Raw genomic sequence first — 25185 nt, 5'->3', positions numbered from 1 at the left:
TCCGCCACTAAAAAGCGAACGTGTGGACATTACAAAAGCACAATACAGTTCAACAACCTAGATAGGTAGAAGTTAGCACACACATAAATTTGGCGATGCGCGCACGCACACAAGCGCATTGATTCTGGCGGTGTTTACGATTTAGGAAATTTTCAAATGAATGCTATTATTTTTATTTTATTTTATTCGACAATAATGTTTCAAATGTACCTTTGGTTTCATATCTAGTTCTTAATTTTAAATTTTGGCTGGTCATTGAAAACTAACCCTGTATTTGTACCATTAATATCGTATGAAGAAAAACTTTTCAGGTGGAATCTGTTCTTGTCCTTATAAAAGGCTATTTAGTGGAGTTTATCAGCAATATTTTAAGCGTATTAAATTCCCATGTAGAATAATTCAAAAATATAATAGTAGGTATATTTTTTCAGTAACCACTTGATTATACTTATAAAAAGTTTTAATAATTCATTTCAAAACCATCAGTAAGAATTTTGAGATGAATTTTTTATATTACGTCTATAAGGCAAATTTTTTCAATTGTACTGTTTAATCACTAAGTAACTACTAAGATATTTTACTGTAAGGGCCGATTTTTCAATCCTTGGTTAAAATTTATCCGTCCAATAAAGTATTACACGAACATTTTAAAATGTCACCTGTAATCTGTCATATACGGACAATTAGAATACATTTTTGAAATGGTAGTTTAGTACGTTATTCGATGAGTAAGTTTTAACCGACGATTGAAAAATCAGCCCTTAAATAGATAAATTGACTGAAGTATTTTGTTTTCATTCAACTATTTAAAAAGAAACATCGAAATACATAGATGTAATTAACAAAAATTATATTCAAAGATCCCTTTTCTATCTATAGTTTGAACTACACAATAATTAATGAGAATTTTCAATACTTAGATCGCAGGAAATGAATGTTAATGTGGCTGCTGGGAATTGGTCTGTTCGATTTAGCGAAATATTAGTAAATGTCTCTTGCATTTAAATTGCCTTTTATATGTACACTATGTGGGCTGGGTGACCTTAAGATTGAATTTATTTAATTAAATAAGGTAAGATTTATATAAAGAATTCTTTAAAAGCACTTGCAGATCGTCACAATACATAGATTAGGGATCATAACATTCATATATCTATTGAAGTTAATATAATGTAAAGTGCACAAATTTTGAAATCGAAATCGATTTTGCATATTATGTTGAAAGTAGCGCTTTAAACCACTAAAATGAAAATATCATTTTCTTAAAATAAAATGTAGAGTTAACCAGCGCACACATTACAAACTAATATCATCGAATAGTACGACGATAAATATTTGTAAAGAACTAAAAGATTAAATAAAAAGCTACCATATTGACATTACAAACAGCCACTTCAATCTTAAAATTATATTTCTCAGAAATTTGAACACAACATAAGTTATATAGCTTTACCCACGTGGCTTCTGCTGGTCGCTTCTGTTGGTCTTACTTATTATATATAGCCTTCCTCGATAAATGAGCTATCTAACACCGAAAGAATTGTTCAAATCGGACCAGTAGTTCCTGAGATAAGCGCGTTCAAACAAACAAACTCTTCAGGTTTATAATATTAGTATAGATGAATACGGATTCAGGAACAATGGTTATATCTTTTAGATACGTATAATATTATGTTATGGCTAGTTATTCCCGTGATGTGTTTAACCCACAAAAGTATTGGAACATTAGCTTAAATGGCTTTGGTTAGAGCTGTGATGGGGTCCGAAGGGGGATCGATTGAAGGCTATTTCATACATAATTTAGCAGCACCATAATAGTTCGTGTAACGCAAGATAAAAGCTTAAGCGATTTATTAGTTATTTAATAAGTGTCGCGTAGAATGATTGTGAAAATAAATCAAGAATTTTGACATTGATTTAGTTTTTACTGCACCCTGTTAACATCTTAGTAATATTGTAATAATATTTGCAAATAATAATACATTAAAAAAATTCAACACACTATCATCAATCCAAGTATCAGCAAAGTCTATTAAATGGTTTTCGTCTGAAAGAGGAACATAACACAAACTGTGTCGTTTATAAAATAGTAATATTTCTACCCACAAAAGGACATATATTACAACCAACTATCTGTCTATAACTTGAGCCAAACCACAAGTTACGTGTTGGTTCGGAATGAACAGTTATTTGCGCTTATTATGCCCCGTGTATCGCCCTGGCTATTACGTTATAAATCGCGCTTTCTCACACCACCGTATTTACTGATTATGATTATAACATTTTAGGGTATAGATAGAAAATTGATTCGTGTATATCATAGTTTAATATGGCTGGTGGGCAGGGAAAATCGGCGGATATATTACTTGTTTTCAGTCAATGTCTAAAACATATTTTGTTTTCTAACAATGTTTTAAACCACTTGTTAATATATTTTATATTCGTGTCAAAAAGACTATTTAATTAACAAGGTTTGAAATTCTGGTAGGTTTCTGAAAAAATATACGTTCTTGGTAAAAAGTGACAGCATATATTGTTTAAACATGTGCTGATTTACACAGGGTCAGTAGACAAGTCAGTCGCGGCGCCGAATTTCGGCGCCGCGACTGACTTTAACTGTTTACATAGACTTCAAGCCTCTGTATTGACTTCAAATCTGTTTACACAGGGTTTTTTTTCGGGTCAGCACTGATTTGCCTCGAATTTGTAGTCAGTTACTGACCCTGTGTAAATCAGCACTAACTTGAATATAATAAACATTCGATTGATACATAAAGCATTATTACAGTTTAATTGCAGTAAAATAATAATCATGTTCATCAGTAATCTTCTACGTTTTGTTTGTTTCTTTTGGCTTTATCACAGCTTAGGAGAAATATTTATTCATTTAAGAACTAATTAAAGCCGTTCTAATATAGCATACCAATACCATCCTATGATAAATAATTTAGTACCAAATCATTTTCAGTTTCAAAAACCTGACAATACCTTTGATTATCATAGATTCCGGATAAAAATTTACATTCCAAATTCACAATAGACTTCACAAAGCAATCGTTAATTTATGTACAATACGGATTGTCAATGATCAACCTGTCTCTAGCAATCAGTTGTTTTGAAAACAGATCAAAGGCGCGAAGCATTGAACATTGGGATTATCTGAGTTATGTATTGTTTATCGAACGGTACACTTTTTTTGGTTCGTATTTTTGAGTGAGGGAGAAATGATTTAAAATTGTACTTATTAGAGGCTATTTAGGCTTTTTTAATATTGAGTGATAAAAGGGAAATGGTAACATATACAGCCTCTTTAATACAGTATACACGATGATAAATATTTTGCCACCAATTATGTTCTTAGATCAGTATCGGTGAGGATCTGAATTCAATGAGCAATCTGTTTTAAAATAACATGATACGAGAATACCTTTTAGTTCGAAACTAGATACTATGTATAATGGAAACTATAAACTTACCTACCTATTGCTAGGTACATATTATCATCTATACTAATATTATAAAGCTGAAGAGTTTGTTTGTTTGTTTGAACGCGCTAATCTGGGGAACTAAAGGTCCGATTTGAAAAATTATTTCCGTGTTAGATAGGTCATTTATCGAGGAAGGTTATAGGCTATATGTATATCATCACGCTACGACCCACAGGAGTGAAGCCACGGAGGTGAAACCGCGCGGAGCAGCTAGTTAAGGTATAAAGTTACATGCATATTAGTATTTCACGTTCATATATTAAGTAATTTAGTTAACAAAACTTTTACAATAATTTGTCACGGTTTCAATGAGCCCCACAAAGAACTTATCTTATACGAAATACAACTCTGTCACACGCTAGGCGAAAATGGTATAAAACAGGCAACGTTATGGCCAAAATAGTCGCAAGGGAAGAACCGGGCGTCATGTTTAAATTTGCAATTCAAGTGACAACCCTAACTGTGCACGGTTTTTATAAACATAGAAACGGTCAAGTGACTAGTGATTTATAGTGCTTGAGTTCTGTAGGTTTGCGTCTTTTCGGTAGTGTGTCTTAATTTAACTGATGTTGATTTTATTTATTGGCAATTCTGTTGTTATCTTCTTGATATCCAGATCAGGTTTTTTTTTTAAATTTAGTTACTATTTATATTTAGCTTTCTAAATAGTAGTATTAGTTTTTTTTTTTTGTGTCTTCCTGCATAATGGTATTACCATTTGCAATAAATCAACTCATCAATGTTATTACCACCGATAAGTTACTTGCAAATATTTTGCTTCTAATTTAAGTAATTTTAAATTTAAAAATAAATGCATATCGGATATAATTCCTAGGAATGCAAATAACATTTTTTACTTAGCTATTTAGCTCTATCAAACATTTTAGTTGAAATTATTTTTAATAGAAGGATGGTTTACGGAACCTTAAAAAATGGAGGAATTGTGACTGTGAAAGTGGCGCGGAATAATGAACGGAGATCGATGGTTATGGCAGGTGCTGTTGGGAGCTTATCTTGTTTGATAATTTTGTTATTTTTTGATAAGAGTGTGGTTATAGTAAATTTTGCATAGCTTCTATCGCGGGCCTTGAGCGCAGGGACCGAATCGAGAAATTCCGTAACGAAAAAACCTCACGCTCTCCACTCCGACGGGCGGAGGAAGGCATAGCATGCAGTAGCTTTACCGCGGCAGTCCCCGAGTGCCACACGTCTTTTTTAAAGTGAAACTTTTATTAGGTACATCGTCTCAAACTTTTTGGTCTGTGTAGCGCATGTCGCGTGACGCACGATACGTACGATAATTATCGTACAAATACGATAATTTTTAGTTAAGTGTGAAAAAAAAATTCACTTTTACCGTGGTTTCATAAAACCACAAAACATTTTTTTATAAGAGTGTGCTTATAGTAAATTTTTAACTACATGCATTGTTTTAAGTTGAATGTTATTTTTATTAATTAGCGTAGTTACTATTTAGGCGCTTCATATTCAAGTATTTTAATGTCTTAGTTTTAAATATCGGACGAAATTGTATTACTATTTGATTTATTTTTGTGGGAGAAAATAGTTTTTAGAAAATCCACAATAGCGGCGTATTTAGTTAAATTTTACACTTTTATATAGCTTAAACTGTACCTGCGTGCTGAAAAAATAATGTAAACATATAAAATTCCCAACATACAAGGATATTCTACGCAGCCGAGGTATATCTATTGTTTTAGCGCAGGTCTTATTGTTACGTCAAACTATACAGACCACATCCTTTATGACAAACGGTTTTGTACTCTATCGCTCAGTGACATAGGTCATAATTTTGAACAAAGCACATAAAAAGTAAAAAGTGTATTGTTTTTGAAAAATTGATTCTGCTCGTGTCAACGGTGAGATAGCAATGGATACTGCCTTCGGCGTCATACGGGCTGACAGATATAAACGAGCGAAGTGAACGGTCGGATGTTTGTGAGATTCCCGTGCGTTTAAGGGAATTTCGATGAGTATACTTATACTAATTAATAATATTTTTTTTTATTTTTCCAAAAAATTATAACTTACCTACATAACTTTGTACACTGACTCTTTAAAACCTCTTTATCCTAAGAGCCAGCTTTCCTCCTTCCTTTATGACCTGTGATAATTTTTTAACGGTTTATGGTATAGGATAAATTTATACCAAGAAAAAAAAACTGTATGTCAAAAGTAGGAATTTATTTGGTATGCTAAAGACATTTATTTATCTTATCGTAATTCGTAACTAACGTAAAAGATATTATTTTATTTTGGATTTGACGTAAAACTTTAATTACTATCCTGTTACCTACCGACAAATGATTGACCCTTAAAGGACAAATATTCCCGCCAAAATAAAACCGAATTAAATTCAAATAAACATTGTTCTATGAAATCCACGTTGCCGATAGGAACATAAACAATTTTTATAAAAACGTCAAAACGTCAAATGAAATGGTACAAAAAGCTTGAATTACGTTTGTTTTGGATTTAGCAGAATCGTTCGGAAATGTTTTGACAGTGCTTCAATACAGGAACAACATGCCGTTTTGATATTTACAAATAAAACAGGAATATTTTAATGTTATTTTTATCGTTTATTTTTCTAAATAGGACATTGTTACGCTAATGTTTGCGCTTAACGTTTGTATTAACATGTAATTTAATGTAATTTTATTTTCATTACCTTATGATTCAAATGTTATATGTTAAAAGTTACATATTTTGTAAAATTAAAGACATGACTAAAAAGAGCAACTATGGAGTCTCTTGCCGGTTCTTCTCCATAGATTTTCTGAATCGGTGGTAAATATTAAAAATATGACGTTTCAATAGTGCTTCTCGAAGAAGTCTAATTGAATACATAAATTTTTGAGTTTGAGTTTGAAATAATATGATATATTCACGATATTATATTGGTTGTAATGTTGCAAACGTTATTAATAAGGAAAATGTATAGTTATATAACAATATACATTTCAGGTTTTGAATTCATTTCTATCGTATTGTACAGTGGGTAGGTATAAAGTTTTAATTCAAGGCTTTTCAGAGAAAAATAGAAAGTATTATAATGTACCGATTTGTTATGATTACGTGTGTAGAGCAGAGCATACATAGATATGTATGCTCTGCTCTACACACGTAACGATAAAAATCAGATGATTTTTATCTGGCATATTGCAATACTGATATTTATTAGAAATTTAAATTTACTTTTATGGTATTGAAACTCAAACATTTTTTATTCAATTAGACTTCTTCTAGAAACACTTTTGAGTCTTCTATCTATTGAATGGCAAACGTGTAGTTACATAACTGAAACTTTAGTAAAACCATGCACAAGTTTGAATTTCTAAGTATAATAATTTATTAAGTGTATTTGTTGCCCTCGAAATATATTGCAAATCATATATATCTATAAGTAATAAGTATGGGACAAGAATATGTACGGACATGACTTTCAAAACCCCTCATTTAATCCTTGAAAGTATAATAATATAAGAGTCTGTAAACTTATTCGTTGTAACATCTCTTTGAGGGTTAAAGTTATCTTAATACATATTATGAAAGTATACATTCCTTATTCTTTTTACTTAACAAATACGTTTTTGAAACGTTATACTTATGTAGGCATCGATACTATTAATACATTATACAGGTATGATATTAATTCATCTAAATAAAATACTCTCTACATCTTAAAAAGTGACCCATAGAGCTTTGTGGATTCTCATGAGCGGGGACGATCACTTGCCTCGAGGCTTGCAAGATCATTTTCCTGCTCAAGTATAAAAAAAAACTATCTGACATAAATAAGCAAACAAACTATCAAATATTTATCTTTATAATGTGTGTAAGCAAGGTCTTGATCAAACTGATTTCGCAATTATTAACGTCATAAATTATCTTCAAGAAGAGAGCATATTCCTACCTGAAAGGCCGGCAACATACTCACAATGTCTCAAGCACTGTGAGTACATATGGGCGACGTGGAGCACACCACCCAGGTGACGCGTCTGCTCTTTTGCCTCCAATTGCATTAAAAAAAAGTGACCACTATAAGAACAACGCATAGCTTTTAACACTCCGAACATATACAAATATATTATGTTCTTCGTAATAAGACGTCGTGTGTGAAATGCTAAAGGGATAGTGGCAAATTGACAAAGGACTGCAAAGTGTCGTCGTTTTCCGTCTGACGTAGTGGGATCGCGAATACGTGATGAAAATTGTGATACAAACTTTGTATTGGGGATAAGCGGCTATCTATGGTATTATTATCAAGATGAAGTTTGTCTGTCTGTATGCGCTTATGACAGGAACTAATGAACCGATTCAAAAAATAAGTACCAGTTATAGTTGGATGTCGAATATGGTACTCGGTATTGAATATTTTGTTTTGCAATGAACGGTTGTTAATTTATTAGATTGTAGAGTAGTTGTTAAACATAAATAATATTAATTTAATGAATAAATCACGTTTTTAAAACCATCTAAAATCTAAATTTTTAAATTGAATGTTGGTTATCGATAAAATGTATTTTTCAAACATTTTTCTGTACATTTACGTATGTTTATTCTATTTTAAATAACTAAAATTAATCCAATACTGAGATTTATCGAGACGTATTAATATCACGAGTTTTCAAATAACTCCATAACGATTTCACATTCAAAAATGCATTATCCGAACAGTTTCCCAACCCTTCCTTAAACTTTGCCGTGAAATTTCCAAGGTGACAAAAGTCACGCGCGGAAGCTCTATCACAGTTACGTCCCTGAGGACACCACTCATCATTCAACTTTCTACCTTAACTCTTGGGAATTCAGTACTGAATAGAATATCAAACATCCTTAAATACAACCATCTGTAATGGAACATTTGGGGTCCCTCAAAAAAGTACTTCAAAAACTCCGTATACCTAATTCAATTTAAAAATTAATTTCATAATTCATCTGTTGAAGAAATTTTGAAATATAAATAAGTCTAGATTAGTTTAGTTTATGTTCTTTGCTAAAAACACAAAAGTTGAATGAGCGTTTAATATTTTATTTTAAGGGCTTCATCTTATCTTTTTTACCACTTTTACTTGGTTTCATATAATCTGTAAAATATGTAATAGCGTAAGATTCTTACTGGATTTTGAGTCAAGCTTTCAAGCTGGATTTGTTTGCTTTTTAGAAGAAACAACCCATTTTAAGCAGTATAACACATTTTTTTAAAAGTATGACAAAACCTTTAAATTTGTCGTTTGGTTACCAAATCAATAAACGATCACGAATTTATTTATAAGTTCCTCGTTCAGATTTTTACTTAGTTAGTTAAAATTGAATTTTTCGTGTCCGTAGCAAAAAATAATAAAATAATAAACATATATTTGCGTACCTATTAATATCCTAAAATTTATTGTATTCAATATGAAACATTACTTTCTTTTCTACAAATAGAAGCAAAATATTAAATGAATTTCATGCATATTTCAATACAAAGCTATGAGTTGAATTTTTATGCATTTTCAATTTACGATTTCAATAAATTTTTATGTCGATTGTTTGTATTATTTATTAATCGTTTCGCGGCAGAGACTTCAATGGCTATGAATATTAAAATGAACACTATTTATTATGTGATTTTTATACAGAAATATATAGATGTATACTGGTTGCGAATTTTAATTATAAAGGAAATAATTGTTGTCATTTTAGTAATAAGATACAAGCCTTGATTTCAGTCATATTAAAAATTGCTTCTATTCTGAAATTTTTAAGTCGTAGTCGTTTTTGATGAACCTGCGTATCGTAGCGTATCGTAATAATTGAAAGATACTTTATTTATTATTCATGCATGTATTGCTCAAAAAAAAATGATGGAAATGTTTGAGTTTTCCAAGAGTTAGCTCACAAATTAGGAATTCTTCGAACTGCCCGACAATATACCTTTTACATACTTAGAAGTTTGGACCGGCCAATTTATTGGTACCAGGTGCCTAAAGCTTTCTAAGTTGGTACCATTTACTTCTAAATTCTGTTGCATTTTTTATTCTTTGTCCATTTATTTTTATTTTATAATCACACATCCTATTAGAACATTGAACTCAAAACAAATTTTGTTCATGTCAATTTTGTGAATCTAAAGTATCTTAAAGTGAAATTAAGCTCTCTTTAAAAATCTGCAAAAAACACGATAGAACTACTCTTTATAACGTTGATTTGGCCCTATAGTACAATTCAACATAATTATTACAAATTCATTAGCTGCATAACTGTCCTGTTATCTCTGACTTATTCATGCCATTTTAACATCGAGATATACCATTTCTATAAAGTCCCCCTGAATGACCAAGATTTATGTTAAATAATAAATGAGATAACCATAATATTATAATTTATTATCCAAATGAATAAATTCTATTATTAATAATTCGTTAACCTCTCTTGCAGTTTCGACGTCCGAGGCAAGCACCTCTCCGAAGCGCGGCACTGGTCAGCGCCAGAAGTCTTCGGGCCACGAGCTCACTTCTCCACCTCCCCGTCCCCCGCGTCCCTCCTCGTTAGGGACGTGAAGCGCCGCGACGAGGGCGTGTATAGATGCCGGATAGACTTCCGAAACACGCAGACTACCAGCTTCAGATATAACCTCACTGTTGTTGGTAAGTTGTAAAAGTTAAGAGTAGAAGCAGTAGGGCCGTATATTTTATGGGGCAAAAGGTGTGTACAAGTGCCGGATAGACTTCCGGAACACGCAGACTTATAGTAGCTTCAGATATAACCTCACTGTTGTTGGTTAGTGTAAAAGTTCAGAGTAGAAGCAGTAGGGCTCTATATCTTATGGAGCGGTGCGGGTGTATACACATATTATAATCTTAATTTTCATTGGTTAGTGAAGTATACCAAATTATAATGTACCCAGTAATTATACTAAATACTCCTCCTATATCATCATCCCTTTAATTAATTTAAAACCGTACAAACAACACCTGTCCCATCTGTTTTCTGTTCTTCATACATATTTATGTAAATGAAACCCAATGACGTCATCTCTGTTCCCACATTTACCGTCGAATTTTCGAGGACCAAGTCTTCAAAGGAATGCGGTAAAACTAAGAACTGCGTTTAAACGAACGTGCAAAGTGAATTTAACACTTAGTTAAATATGTTTTCAATTAGCTGGAATTATGTCTTTACAATAATTGTGCAAGTTCCCTCTAATTTCTCAAGAGTACTAAATTAAGCTGCCGCGGTAGGAAACGAACGTGTATTGGAATTCATACGTATTCATAAACTAGGGCCCGTTTAATTGTTTAGTTTCTCACTTCGGAATGTGCAGTATTGTACCCGGCAGATATACGAGTACAAGATGTAAGGCTTCTCGAGAACTTGGCCACGGCTAGTTTATGTAATAAAGACGTTTTCAGTTTTGTTATGTAGATTGTTACAGGTTTATAGTGTATATCTAAGTGGTATATCTTGAGCAGTGGATACATTTTGTCCAGTTATAAATACCTATGTTTTTAATAATAGATATTTTATAAATCGCAATACAAGTAATGATAATGATACTAGCATAGGTTACTTACAAAGTTTTGCTTATAAAAAATAATACGTATATTAATATTTTTAACTACACAAAATAATTTTGAACTTGATAATCGTCATCAAAAAGTGATAAAATATTTAATGGTAATATTGAAAGTGTCCTAGTGTGTGACGGCCCTAAATAGCTTAAGGAAGCTCCACATAACTTATGGGTACGACTGAAATGTGAGCTTTAAGGCTTATTATTACACTCGGCGAATACTCCAGCGCTGTAACTTCATTTGGGTTATAAATTGGTTCCGTACTTAGAGTATAAAGAGCTACTTTTCCAAGTTTTCGGTCTTTAGGAATGGATATTGAATATTTTACTGTTTATTGCTTTTAATGCTTTTAATACGGGATATTTTACATTATATCAATTTTACTAAAGATTATTCAGTATTCATGATTAGTATAAAGTTGATTTAACTTTTTTTTATTTAATTCTTACCGTACTTTATAAATTTTAAGGTTGAAAGTTTGTGTAATTCTAACCTCGTAAGGGGGGTAGTTTCTGGGTAATAATTATACTAAAGCGATTTATAAAAAAACTAGCTGTGCCGCGCGGTTTCTCCCGCGTGGCTCCGCTCCTTTTGGTCTTAGCGTGATAATATTATATAGTTGGTCTTAGCCTATATTACTCGTGGATAATGTAGCTTTCGAATGGTGAAAGAATTTTTAAAATCGGTCCAGTAGTTTATGAGCCTATTCATTACAATCAAACAAACAAACAAAGTTTTCCTCTTTATAATATTAGTGTAGATATTAAACCAATATAAAGCTACGGGCGCAGTCTGTGCGGAACGCTAGTTAATAATTGACTTACTGATAAAATATATGTTTTTCTTTGTTTTATTTGGCATTTATCTGCACCTCTCACCTTCAGGTGCTAGGAATGGAAGCTATTAGCATTTTCATGGCATTTCAATGTAAGGTCAGGTACATTTTTATATTCACTGCTATCTGAGCGTGAATTAGACGATACATAGGTATTACCTTGAAAGGGGATTAACGTGTTTTCATTTTATGAACTTTTAAATATGAAGATGAAAAATATAGTCATGGTATGTTTTAATTTATCTAAATTTCTATCTAGAAATACTATATTATGTACCTATGTAGGTTATCAAAATTGTTTTAGAGCTCTTTTCGTTTTTAAACGATAACAATTATAATTTCACACCAAACATCTTGGGTTATTCAGTAGAATCATTTTTAGAATATAGTGGCAATATTAGTTTAAATAAAAACCGGCCAAGTGCAAGTCGGACTCGCACATCTAGGGTTCATCTTCAAACATTGTTCAAACATGTTTTTTATATCAATGTAACTGAAAATGAGTCTATTCGCAATTTTTCCGTTCTGTGTTATAAGACGTTACTTCGTACCAAATGTCTGATTGACTGACCCTTAAAATACAAATTTTTTTCTAAAATAAATTGTGATAACATGCTACATACTACTTTTCCAATTATATAACTGTAGAGTTAATATTATTTTAACATGAAGCTCCACAAACGACATAATTGTCCAAACAAAATCAGCATTAAACACCGCACTCATTAACGTGTCATTGTTTACACAATTTATTATTTTAATTCAATATTTAAAATAGCATCTGTTTATTATATTATAATAAATAAATAGTGTCTATACAATATACATAGTTATAATAATTAGGTATTAGTAGTAGGTTATGGCGAGAGAGATGACGAATATTTTATGATAGCAGCATCTGTAAATATTTTGAAATCTTGTATTGGCATTATAAATACAGGTTTAAATTATAAAAAGTGAAACTAAATTTAGGATAAGCGTAGAATTTCTATTGATCCCATAACCTTACTCTTTTGATTCCGAATAAAATTCATTTAAAAACTCCATTTCGAAAACTACAAAAATGCATAATTTTTTATAATTATAACACCATACAAATTAACAGCATTCCTTCATTACACACACGTAATAAATACGCACTCATGACTCCCAATCTTGACGTAATCACTCGGCCTTGCCTCACCAGTCACCACGATAATTGGATGGGTCTTTTTAACAACGCCAGCTCGTTAGCTCCCATTCGTCGCTTTATTGAAATCCGATCAGTTTACAGCCATTCAATTTCAGCTGCTTTAAATTCGACGCCGTTTCCGCAGTACGATTCTTTTCCCTGGGGGTTTGTTGTTGACCGATTTAACGCCAAGGCTGGTGGGGACGCGCGTGCATAACGTAGCGTTTTATTGTGTATCCTAAATTATATTATAGAATATAGAAGCGTGTTTCCACTTTCTATTTGTCCCTACGTGTTCCAAACTGATCGAACTTAACAATTGAATTTAAGTTTAAATTTTGTTTAGAAGCCATTAAAGATCGGATGATCCTATCAATGCTTTGTTGTCTTTGTATTATCCCAGCTTCCGTATTAAATGCAAATTGCGATTTTGAAAAGTTACGCTTTCCATTATAAAGGTTTTAATTATAACATACCTGGTGTGGTTGCAAATTAAATTTCTTAAGTAAGTTTTAATTAAACCGAGCGAAATCATGAATTGAAAGTTATTACACGTAGGTATCGTATTTATGATATTATGTGATATTGTGTTTGGTTCAATTCTGTAAAATAATATTTTCAAATTATAAATTAATTTTTGGTTTAGCGACTGTTGACGGACCCGTGGGATAGTTATGTTATATACTAGCTGCGCTTCAAGGTTTCACCCGCGTGGCTCCACTTCCGTCGGTCTTAACGTGATGATATATAGCCTATAATAGCCTTCCTTGATAAATGGGCTATCCAACACCGAAATATTTTTTTTAAATCGGACCAATAGTTTTTGAGATTAGCGCGTTCAAACAATCAAACAAACTCTTCAGCTTTATTATAGTAGTACAGACTGATGTATCAAGCAAAATTCGAAGCCATAATGGCTTTGAATTTTACAAAAATATACGCTTATTATATAAGTGCTTAATATTGCTTAAAACATTGAGCAAAACTAATAATTAACATCTCTTTCATCGATAGCTGTCCCCCCCAGGAATAGAATCTCACGCAGACACTAACTCTACCAAAGAGGCGGTATAGCTAAGTTTAGAAGCCCACGTGCTTACAATTACTTCCGTTAAATCTAGACATTCCATTTTACACCCATTATATTTCCTACTTATTTCCTTACCTAAAAGGTTAATGAATTGACACAATTTTTGTTCAGTGTAGTCAATGTTTCAACCGGAATTAGAGGCTAAAGTTAGATTGGACGAGCCCACTGCGTCGAATGTAAAACCCAATTGGGCTTTGACGCTTTAAACGTAGCCCACCGAAATAACCCTCCTAAAATAGACAAAGATACTATTTCAGGTGGTGCACGTGAAAAGGGACCTTATTTTGATACACATAGCATTGAATTAGATGTTGTATCTCTGGTCGTTCGGTAGCCTAATGCTAATAGAACTGAACTGTTAGCAATCACCTGGTTGTGTCTAGCTGATTAATTGCGTTCAGCTCATCCCATATTATTGTTTATTGCATCTGGTTTTAATTAGAAAAGCACATAGACGGTGATTGATCGCCGTTCGAGTTCATAACGCGTGGTGTATTTCTCTACAAAGGATACATTCGAAAATTAGATAAGTGTTTATTTTCTGGATTATTCATAAATGAATAAATATTGCAAAAATATGAAAATCAAGATTTGTGCAATTAATTATGAATAGTCAAAATTTTTCACGCATTCAGCAAATGATCTAAGATGGACCAGAAAGTTAAGTTTTACTTAATATAGGTAGACTCTACATCGAAATTCACGGTCGTAGACGCCGGTTAAAAAACATTGTATCAATATATTCAGTTCATTTTTAAGAAATGCTTGAAATATAGAATTAATTTTTGATAGTACAAAAAATGTACACTTTACATAATATTATTTAACTCAAATTCGCAAAAAATGCGGGTAGATGGTTGGCCGTTATCCATAATACCTATACTATTGATTACTAGAGCTTAAATTTCATTTTCAAATTATTTATTCAAGAAATAATTCAAAGCGCCAAATCGTATGCGATAGTGTACAAGTCTACTATAGAAAGAGAACACACCCAGACTATTAGTAGTAGGACCACTATTAATTAACGTTCGGTCCTTTACTTAACTACGTAGGCGTTTCGAAACAAATTAGTCCCCGAATAGATTATCCAGATAAACAGAAATAAGAGAGAGTACTATTTGTAATTTCAGGCAATTTATTGGGACCGGTTTATCTTATAAATAAGAGAAATTTCGCCTTTGATGTTAGATGGAATTATTTAGTTATGAATAATCAAATATTTTTAGATAAAAGGGAATTCAGAAATATAATTAATATGTTAAGCTGATTGGATAACAAATTATGAGTTGATGAAACACAGCTTGTTTAAATATAATAATGATGTGATTATAAATATACATATATTTGACAAATGTCTTGAGAAATAATTCAAAGAAATTGGAAAATTAACTCATATCAATAAATGTTTAGAAGCTGTTGAACTTCTAAAACTATCTTAATTAATAAAATTTATTGCATTAATAGTTATTTGCGTATCGTTTATTTTTTAATAAAATTATTATTAATTAATCAATATAAAGTATTATTATATTATGAACTTCGCCCCAATTTTACAAAACATTTATCGACAAAGTTCTAGAACAATATCGATTTCGGTACGGTTAAGAACGTATAGATACTATGTGAGAGTAATCCATACAATTCAATAAGCGTGCAAAATCTCCTTCGCAACGTTTTTAAACGAGCCACATACTTTGTTTGTTCGCGGATTCGTTTCTTTGCATCGTATGAATAAAGTTCATGTACGTGGATCGTTATAAAGTTTCCCAAGTTCGGTTCCCACGTATTGGTTGAGGTTCAAAAACTTGTCAGAGGAAAACCGCAGTTTGCAAGTTGAACGGAAATTTCAACGTTGTTCCAAAGTTCCGCTCGATAATACAAAGAGACATTTTTCTTTTTGTTAATTGCGTTTGCTTTGGATTAATTATTTGTTAATTAGTAATATTGTAGAGTTGAATTTGATGTGGTGTTAAAGTACATTTTCTCATTCATTTTCTATATAACACAAGACGTTTCAATTTTGGTATCAAAATACTTTATTATTGCGGTTCAATTGACCACGTCATGTTTATTTGAACTGCAGATGTATTTATTATAATTCACACACTTATTCATCTTTACAAAAAATGTGTGCGTGTACTAGTTGTACACACGTAAGAAGTGAAACTTCTTTATGACCTTATTTTTCAAAAAATAATTTACTATATGCAACTTTACAGAAATACGTCGAATCACGCGTGGTAGGGATAAGAAAAAGATAACCCGCGTAACGGAAAAATGTCACGCGTAACAAAAAAATGTTACACTAAATTTTTTTCCACCCCCGATAAAGAAGTTTCACTTCAACAATACTACACATTTATATTAATAAACTATTTACCCTTTGTAAGTTTGTAGCTCTAGAGATTATATTATAATTTAATATAACTATAACTTTTTCTTTCTAGAGCAGTGGTGGCTCAGTGGTGAGACCTTAGACTTCGAATCGATAAGTCCGTGGTTCGAGACCAGGCGAGCGCGTAGGAAATAAATTGATTTTTCAATTTATCTGCGCATGTTGTAACATCACCACTGCTCGAACGGTGAAGGAAAACATCGTGAGGAAACCGACATGTCGAAGAATTAAAAAGTTCGACGACATGTGTCATCCACCAACACGCACTTGGCCAGCGCGGTGGATTATGGCCTGTACCCTCATAGGAGGCCCGTGTCCCAGCAGTGGGAACGTATATGGGCTGATGATGATGATAACTTTTTCTAACTATTAAACTTACTTTTTCTTTGCTTATTATTTGAAGAAAAAATGGTATAACACAAAGTTTCTTTCATAATCAAATGAATAAAACATCACTGACCTATCACATAAAGAATGAAACTAAATCGTTTACTAACTTTTGTCTCATAAATAATTCAGTGCTCTTTATCTTTTGATATCTAACAATATGGGAAAGTCATACGTTTCGACACGTTGTGTTCAACTATTTTATACCTTTCTTGAGATATTTTTATGATCATTATTGAAAATGTAAGGAAATACAGAATTAGAATAGAATAGAATAGAATAGAAAACACTTTATTGCACACAAAAACAAAATTTACAGAAACGATATTACTTATATAATAAATGTACAATTTGGCGGCCTTATCGCTTAAAAGCGATTTCTTCCAGGCAACCTTGGGATATAGGAAAAATAAATCAGTAAAAAGGTAGATAGTACATAAATACGGAAATATACAAGAAACTGTAATTATACATAGATAGATAACTTAAGAATCAAATAATATTAATTAATATGTTTACGTAAAATGGTACGTCCATCTTCGGTTTTTGGTCAATTAGCTTTCAAATGTATTTGCACATTATTCACATTATAACTACTCTTTCTATTGGAGAAAAACCTCTTCATAACATGGAATGTTCTAGAACTATCTTAAAATTTAACATCTCACATCTAGATACTAACATACCTACAACCATAGGAGGGTAACTTGGATTAACGCATAGGATAGTTTTTATCCCGGAAATCCCACGGGAACGGGAACTATGCGGGTTTTCCTTTGCAAACGCGGGCGAAGCCGCGGGTGGAAATTTAGTATTACATAATCAGAGCCTAAAAAGACTGTTCCTATTGATAATAAGTATAATATCTTCAAAATATTATGTATAAAATAAACCTTTTGTTACAGTACCACCAGAAAAGCCAGTGGTGGTGGACCGGTGGGGACGCGTGATCAACACCACCACGCTTGGCCCTCATGAGGAGGGTGATGATGTACTGCTTACATGCCGCGTGCTTGGAGGTGAGTGATAATATAGCATTATTCTATGATATATTAAAAGGCTAGATACGTTACCCGCTCTCTATTTTGGCAAGAAAAAACTCAGGTAAGTGCCCGAGTTTCACTTAGTCACGCACCATTCAGCGTCGTAGCTGGACGTTCTTTTTATATTTTAATCGGCAGTTGTTATTACGAAGTACATGAGTGAGACATGTATTATGTCTCGTGCGTGAGAGTGAAAGAGAGAACAACTGTATTGGTGATAATGCGTTAGTAAGTAGGTATGTATTAATTATTACGCTGTTTTTTAGTGCAATGATGTTGGCGTATGCCGCGTCTACTAGTATAATTTAGGTCATTGGCATTATTAGATAACATTTCAGTGCGAATTTGAATCTTATAATGTCTTTTAAGCTACCTACCTATTTTTATTACAGTGACATAGATTGATATTGATGGAAGTGATGATCATTTTATTATAAAATCAAAATTCTTTATTATTCATAGAAATTATTTCGAGAATTGTTATTTATTTGTTACTAACGCAAAAACATTAGATTGCCTTTTTGTCAAATTTGGCACAATGATAGATTTGTATATAGTCATTATAGTCATATTTATTACGTACGTAATAAGTAAAAATAAGTTGACTATTAACAAATTTTTATAACTATTTCAAATTACTGAATAAACATTATCAAAACTTATCTCCTCGTTTATCTATTTTCATATAAGCAAGCAGCCTTAGTTCAATTTACTGAACTTTTACTGGATTATACGTTAATAAATCAAAGCCTTCTTTAAAGTTTTTGTCCCACTTCACAACGTCCGTCAAGTGTGCGCGTGATAAAGACAAAAGATAAGTTCCTCAGTCCCCTCTAAAGTGGTAAAAAGCGCGGAATGCAGCGAACATTTTTGCCTTAAATATTTTTAATGGTATTTTTTGTGACGTGTTATACAATTTTAAATGAAAGAGTAGATCTGTTCCTTACAGAAATCAGCAATAGCACTGTAACATAATATTACAACTCGATGAAAATAAAAGTATCGACGATTTTTTAAGTAGGATTTTCTATAGGAATGTGACTCCCAACAGCCCAGTTTAGGTTGTAGTCACCTTTTTAAGCTAACCCTTCTAACTGATTCCTTGACAGCTATAGCACATTCTATATTTCTCAAGAATTATTAGCTACTTTACAAAAAATCTTGTCTCAAGAATCAGCTAGATCTAACCGTCCCCTAAACGTTTCAATTTATCACATATACACCACTAGGTTTCCGCCCGCGGCTTCGCCGGCGCAGTCAAAAAAAAACCCACATAGTTCCCGCTCCTGAGGGATTTCAGGCATAAAACCTAGCCTATGTCCTTTCTCGGGTATCAAAACATCTCCATACCAAATTTCATTAAAATTGGTTCAGTAGTTTAGCCGTGATTGAGTAACAGACAGACAGACAGAGTCACTTTATCACTTATACACCATTACTCTAAACGAAATTCCTTCGACGTGCTAACAACGTTTCAGATGCCTTGGAACAGTGTTTTCAGTACAATATAGTGATGAATTCCTGGTCCATGAGTGATGAATAATTAATTCATTATATTGCTTCAACCGTACATAATACTGTTCTTAACATAGACTTGACGGCATATTGTGGGCTGATTGGGGGAATGGAATATTAAATAAAGAAACATTGGTTGGTGGGAAGAATTTGGTGCATTGTCCTTTATGGGGATTGCTTTAGCGTAGTCTATATTATTTTACTTTGGTAGTAATATTATAAAACTCATAATGTAATTTCAGATATTAATGGACATGTTGGTGATTGATATTTTAGGATTCAGTTAGTCTATACCAGTCAATTTTTAAAACATTTTTATAACATATAAATCAAGTCATCTTTACCATAATATATTGAGCATTAATATATTTTAAGGATTCAGTTAGATACCAGTCTATTTTAAAAATATTTTTATAACATATAAATCAAGTCATCGTTATCGTGACATAGATGTAGCATACCAGTAAAAAATATTTATCTAAAAACCTTCAAAACCTTAACCAATATTTAAGAAATGTCAAGTAAATCGAGTAAAGTCACGGGAAGTACACAGTGTTATATAAGAAGTTTCAACTCAAAGTCTTACGTATTGGATACTGAATGTTTGCGCAGTTCAACTCGATATAACACGAAAATGCTTTTATTCTTTAGCACAAAGATTTCTTTTACGAAAATAGTATTATACACCTGGATCCTATAAAGCGACAACTTCGGACTTTGCAAGCGATTTGGTAATGGAAATAATGTATATGGAAAAGTTGTGTAATAAAAAAGCTGTAAAATTTGTAAAATTACTTTTAAATAAGGAAATTGTAATATTATGAAAGAAGAATATGGGTTAATCTTTTTTAAACAAACATTAATATTATAATGCTGACTAAAAATGAATCTATTTAATACAACATTTTCAAAATGAAAATCTTAAAATGGTGAAAGCGCTACGTAGTATCAAAGTTAAGATATTCCAGCAGAATATCTATACATACTTATATTATAAAGCTGAAGCGTTTGTTTGTTTGAACGAGCTAATCGCAGGAACTACTGGTCCGATTTGAAAAATTCTTTCTGTGTAAGATACCCCATTTATCGAGGAAGGCGTATAAGCAATATATCATCACGCTAAGACCAACAGGAGCGGAGCCACGCGGGTAAAACCGCGGAGCGCAGCTAGTTTGTTATAAATCAGATAAATTTTACACAGAAAAACTTAAGCAATAAAAAAAAAACTTATCATGTACACAATTACCATCTATTTGGTCCCAGCATCGACGCCAATCTCTCACCCCTTACAAGAAAGAAATCATTTTCTCCAAAGCAACAGGCGCCCAAAAGGAAGTCTTCGCTTCCTAAATCCACCTCATTAGAACGACATCTGCCCTCCGAAGAATTGATTCTTTTACCTGTTCCTCAAGAAAAGCCTCCAATCAATTTCACGATTATGCAAATACACCGACCCTTGTCAATTTGAATTTTAACTATCTTATAATCAGATAAAATCGATAGACCATTTCTAACCAATTTACTGTAAATCCTGATTTAATAATCCAATTATTAAGAGGAAGAATAATTGTCATCTATCATTTGTTTCTGAATGTAAGATTTCTTTATTAGCTTCAGCACAACTGGATATTTTAAATTTTATTCTCAAAAACTTTTCCTTTATTACTCGCTCTCGCTTGCACTTCAAGGCCTTACGGAACGCCTCAAAGCGAGGTAACGCCGCATGAGTCATGTTTTTAGAAGATATAGCATAGCATGCTATCTGAAGAGATAGCATCGTATTTATTATATCCTAAACTTCTGATAGTTAAATTAAGTTTGAAATAGTTGCAAATTGCAATATGATTGGAAAAAGGCATCATTAAAACTGAGAATGTGAACCAAATAACAGACAGATAAAATCAATAATAGTCTTTGACTATTATTATTATTCAAACAACCAGAAAGAGACAGTGGGGAAATCTTGCATAGACACCCACGGCCTCCGGGGAAGGGGCCGTGGGTTTTGTCGGATTCCTACCGACCGAAACCCCACTGTGTTCCATCAAGCCGCATCAACGACAGGGCCGCGGGTATAGGTAGAATTCGTCCGTGACCCCATAACCAGAAAGAGACATGCTTATTTTTAAATACAAGTCATAAAAATGTTCGATACAGACAAAAAACTATATTTAGCTTATATTTAGATCAGTTTTCATCCTTTATAATGAAACCATCTAACCATAAAACGGCAACGTTGCTCTGACAAATTACCATACCTATAAAATTCATCATTAGTGCGACATTCTATTTTAATAAGAGCGCTAATTAAATGCTCCTTGCTTCATTTAAATTTAATATCACTAATAGACATACCGCACATTATATTCTATTACCGAACTAATAGTGGATGCTAATGAAAATTCGATATAATTACTTAGTCACACGTATCGTGTGCTCCATTGTGGCAGACGAAAATTATTTGTGATGCGTCTATAATTGTATTTGTTTTGAATATTAATTGGAACTGCTGGCTGTTATGGATTTGATTTGATTTTAATTATGAATGTATTTTGGAACACCTTTTGTGGGTGTGAATATTTTTTTACAGTTTATTGGTATATCCGGTAGAACATTCTTTAGAAACACCCCATGCGTTGAAAATGGTAAAATTAACGATATAATTTTTGTTTTCCTACCACTGTTTATGAGTTCAATAATCTTCTAATATATAAAAATCAATGCCACTTTTCGTTGTAATTCCATAACTCGAGAACGGCTGAACCGATTTCGATAATTCTTTTTTTATTATATTCCTTGAAGTACGAGGATGGTTCTTATGTAGAGAAAACGTTAATATGTACCACGGGCGAAGCCGGGGCGGACCGCTAGTATTTTATATATATTTGAGTGAATAGCACAAGCGAGTTCAAAAAAGCGCTGTTCCTTTCGAGTATCAAAATTGAAGAATATGAGTATAAAGTTTATAATTTTATTAACGTTATGAGATTTATGAAACATTATTTCTTTATTCTTGCTGGTATACAAATAATCTAAATCATAAGAAATTTATATAAAATAAAACACCATCACGAACGAATTCATTATTTCAACAGCGTGTTTGCGCAAACACCGAAATCTAATTTAAATAAGCATTGCTTGTTTAACAGAGTGGAAAAACGGCGCAAGAGTAGTCCTTATGGTTATCGAAATAAATTTCAATTTGGCGTGTGATTATTGCTTTTAGGCTGAATTTGAGCACTGGAGTACGCTAGCTCGTGACCTGCTTTATTTGTAATTACGAAAAGGTGGAGGCTGGATCGATTGATTTGTAGGATTCCGAGGTGAACGAAGACGGGAATATTAATTACTCCTGTTTTGTATAAGTTTCATACATATAAAATAATGATTTTTTCACCTCTGACAGCTTAATCATAAACGTATCTAACAATATTTTGTCGAGTTACAATTTCAAAGTTTGTAAGTGTTAATGAAAACTGATATTCTGCTATTCGCGATTTATACAGGATGTCCCACTATTGGTATACTAAGCGCGAAGGGACTTGTAGTTTTGCATACACTGATCACGTAAAAAATACTTAAACAACAAAATTACATAAAACAATTTTTGCTCATTTTTTTCTGAAAATCCATGTTTTCTTCTCTAGCTTCGCGCAGACGTCATATACCGCTTCGCTAATGTGAGCATTTTGTCTATGAAACATAATCATGGTAGGGTAGCTGGTAGCAAAGCTGGGCGGGTTGCTTGTTATAATATACACATAGAGTTTTAATAATTCATCTATTAGAAAAAAAAAACTGCTCCTGGAATTTTATAAATATTTTTTACGTACTCAGCGTATGCAAAACTATAACCTCCTTTGAGCTTAGTATACCAACAGTGGGACACCCTGTATACCTAGAATACATAATTTTTATTTTTATTTCAATATTACTGCAAACTTTAAACATTTTCAGTAACACAGAACAATTTTATAGGTTTTGTATATGATACATTGATGATACAAACAGTAATTGTTTTAAAATTATTATTAGATGTTTTGTTTAAGAATGATTGACGTTAAAATATATTAGTCTCTAGATTTAAATTCGTCAGTTGGGAAACAACAACAAAATAACAAACGAAGACAATAAAATGAAATATTTATCATTCAGAACAAGCCAAGGAATAAAACAGAAATGCAGGTGACTCAAATGTTTATTTCAACATAATAAGACCTGGAGAGCTAGCAACTAATTTAAGGAGATGTCAGACAATATTGCAATACCCGAGATTCTAAATTACAATTGGATCTGGAACGTTGTATAAACTCATTAAAATTGTTAACTTTCTTACAAGTTAAGTGCACCTTTATTTGTATTGTGAATTGCATTTTGTCTGCTATAAACGAGAATTCAGAGAAATATAAGAGAGAGAGAATAATGTTTAAAATTGTGAAGTCTCAAGAGTAAACTCATGTAGAATCTTCTTTATAATAAAGAAACAAATATCTAAAAACATGAAGTTAATTATCTAGGTACGTTCATGTCATGTTTTCCCTATTGTATAAAGATATGATTAAATAACCGAAAATGGCATACGTTTCAACATTTACATAATATTCTAATAAATTTAATGTTTATTATTACACAATGAACAATCTTTACTTAAAACCATATAGAATCAAACCTAATCACAATTTTTAACCATACACGGAACAATAACTAACCGTTCACCAGTCCACTCAACCGTATCTAATTTAATGGGAAAATAAATTCGTCCTCATAAAATCACTCCCTCACGAAAACTAGGAGCATGTGCTAACCGATTTCATGAATAGATGCATGCCCGAGCAACTTCGAGGAACTCAAATCCAAATTGAATCCATTGACACTTTGAATTAGATTGGACGCACCAACACTATTCCTGATTTAATTTGGCTAAAGTGGTTGGACGCGAATCTTACAGCGACTCGTGTGAATTGCTTTCCTTGCTTTTGTAGTTTGAATTTCGTTGTCAACAAGTCTGTTATTTGTTGTTAAATTTGATTTGAAATGTTTTTTAGTGTGCAATTATTGAAATTGTAAATCACTTTTATATTTTTAACATTGGTAATGGAAAATATTTTGTAAAGTATCTATTATGTTCTTCCAATACACATTAATTAAGAGGTAGTGCTTTCATCATGATGACCTAATTAATCATCATCAGATCGAAATTTTTTTTTTTCATTCTTTAGGCTTTTTTTATTCTGTATACACGGTACGTGTATACAGAATAAAAAATAATAATTTATTTATAAAAATAGTAGAATGATGAAATTTTGCCTTATCTTTCTGTTTCAATTGGTGATCAATCATCTATATGGGTATACCGAAGTCCCGAAAACCTGACTGTCTTTAATTTAACGTAAATAAATCCCTGCTAAAGCAGCATGATCTAAATTATACAAGATTTAATTACACAATAATCTTGTAACATTATTATAGCTCATTCAAAAGCGTACTTAAACATCGTCATTAAAATATTTCGTCCTGAATATGTCCTAAGTACCATTACCAGCATGTTTGTTTAATAATGTTATGATGTTTGCCTAGATGACAATTTTATTTGGAAATGTAGAGTGGACCAATTATAATTGTGAATAACTTTGGTCGTTATAAACTCATATTTCCAGATGACAAATTAGAAATTT

The 25185-nt window shown here is 32.2% G+C and overlaps 1 protein-coding gene across 1 annotated transcript in view; it reads left to right on the top strand.

Moving 5' to 3' along the window:
• Positions 1 to 25185, top strand: part of LOC123706163 (nephrin) — a 373060-nt gene that overhangs the window by 210204 nt on the left and 137671 nt on the right. The window contains exons 4-5 of the mRNA XM_045655331.1: positions 9936 to 10144; positions 17858 to 17971. Coding sequence (XP_045511287.1) covers positions 9936 to 10144; positions 17858 to 17971 — 323 coding nt within the window. The remainder of the gene's footprint in view (positions 1 to 9935; positions 10145 to 17857; positions 17972 to 25185) is intronic.

The sequence above is a fragment of the Colias croceus genome, chromosome 3, assembly GCF_905220415.1.
Source record: "Colias croceus chromosome 3, ilColCroc2.1".
Lineage (NCBI taxonomy): Eukaryota > Metazoa > Arthropoda > Insecta > Lepidoptera > Pieridae > Colias > Colias croceus.
Note: the sequence above shows the minus strand (reverse complement) of the source record. Positions and strands in the feature narration are given on the sequence as shown.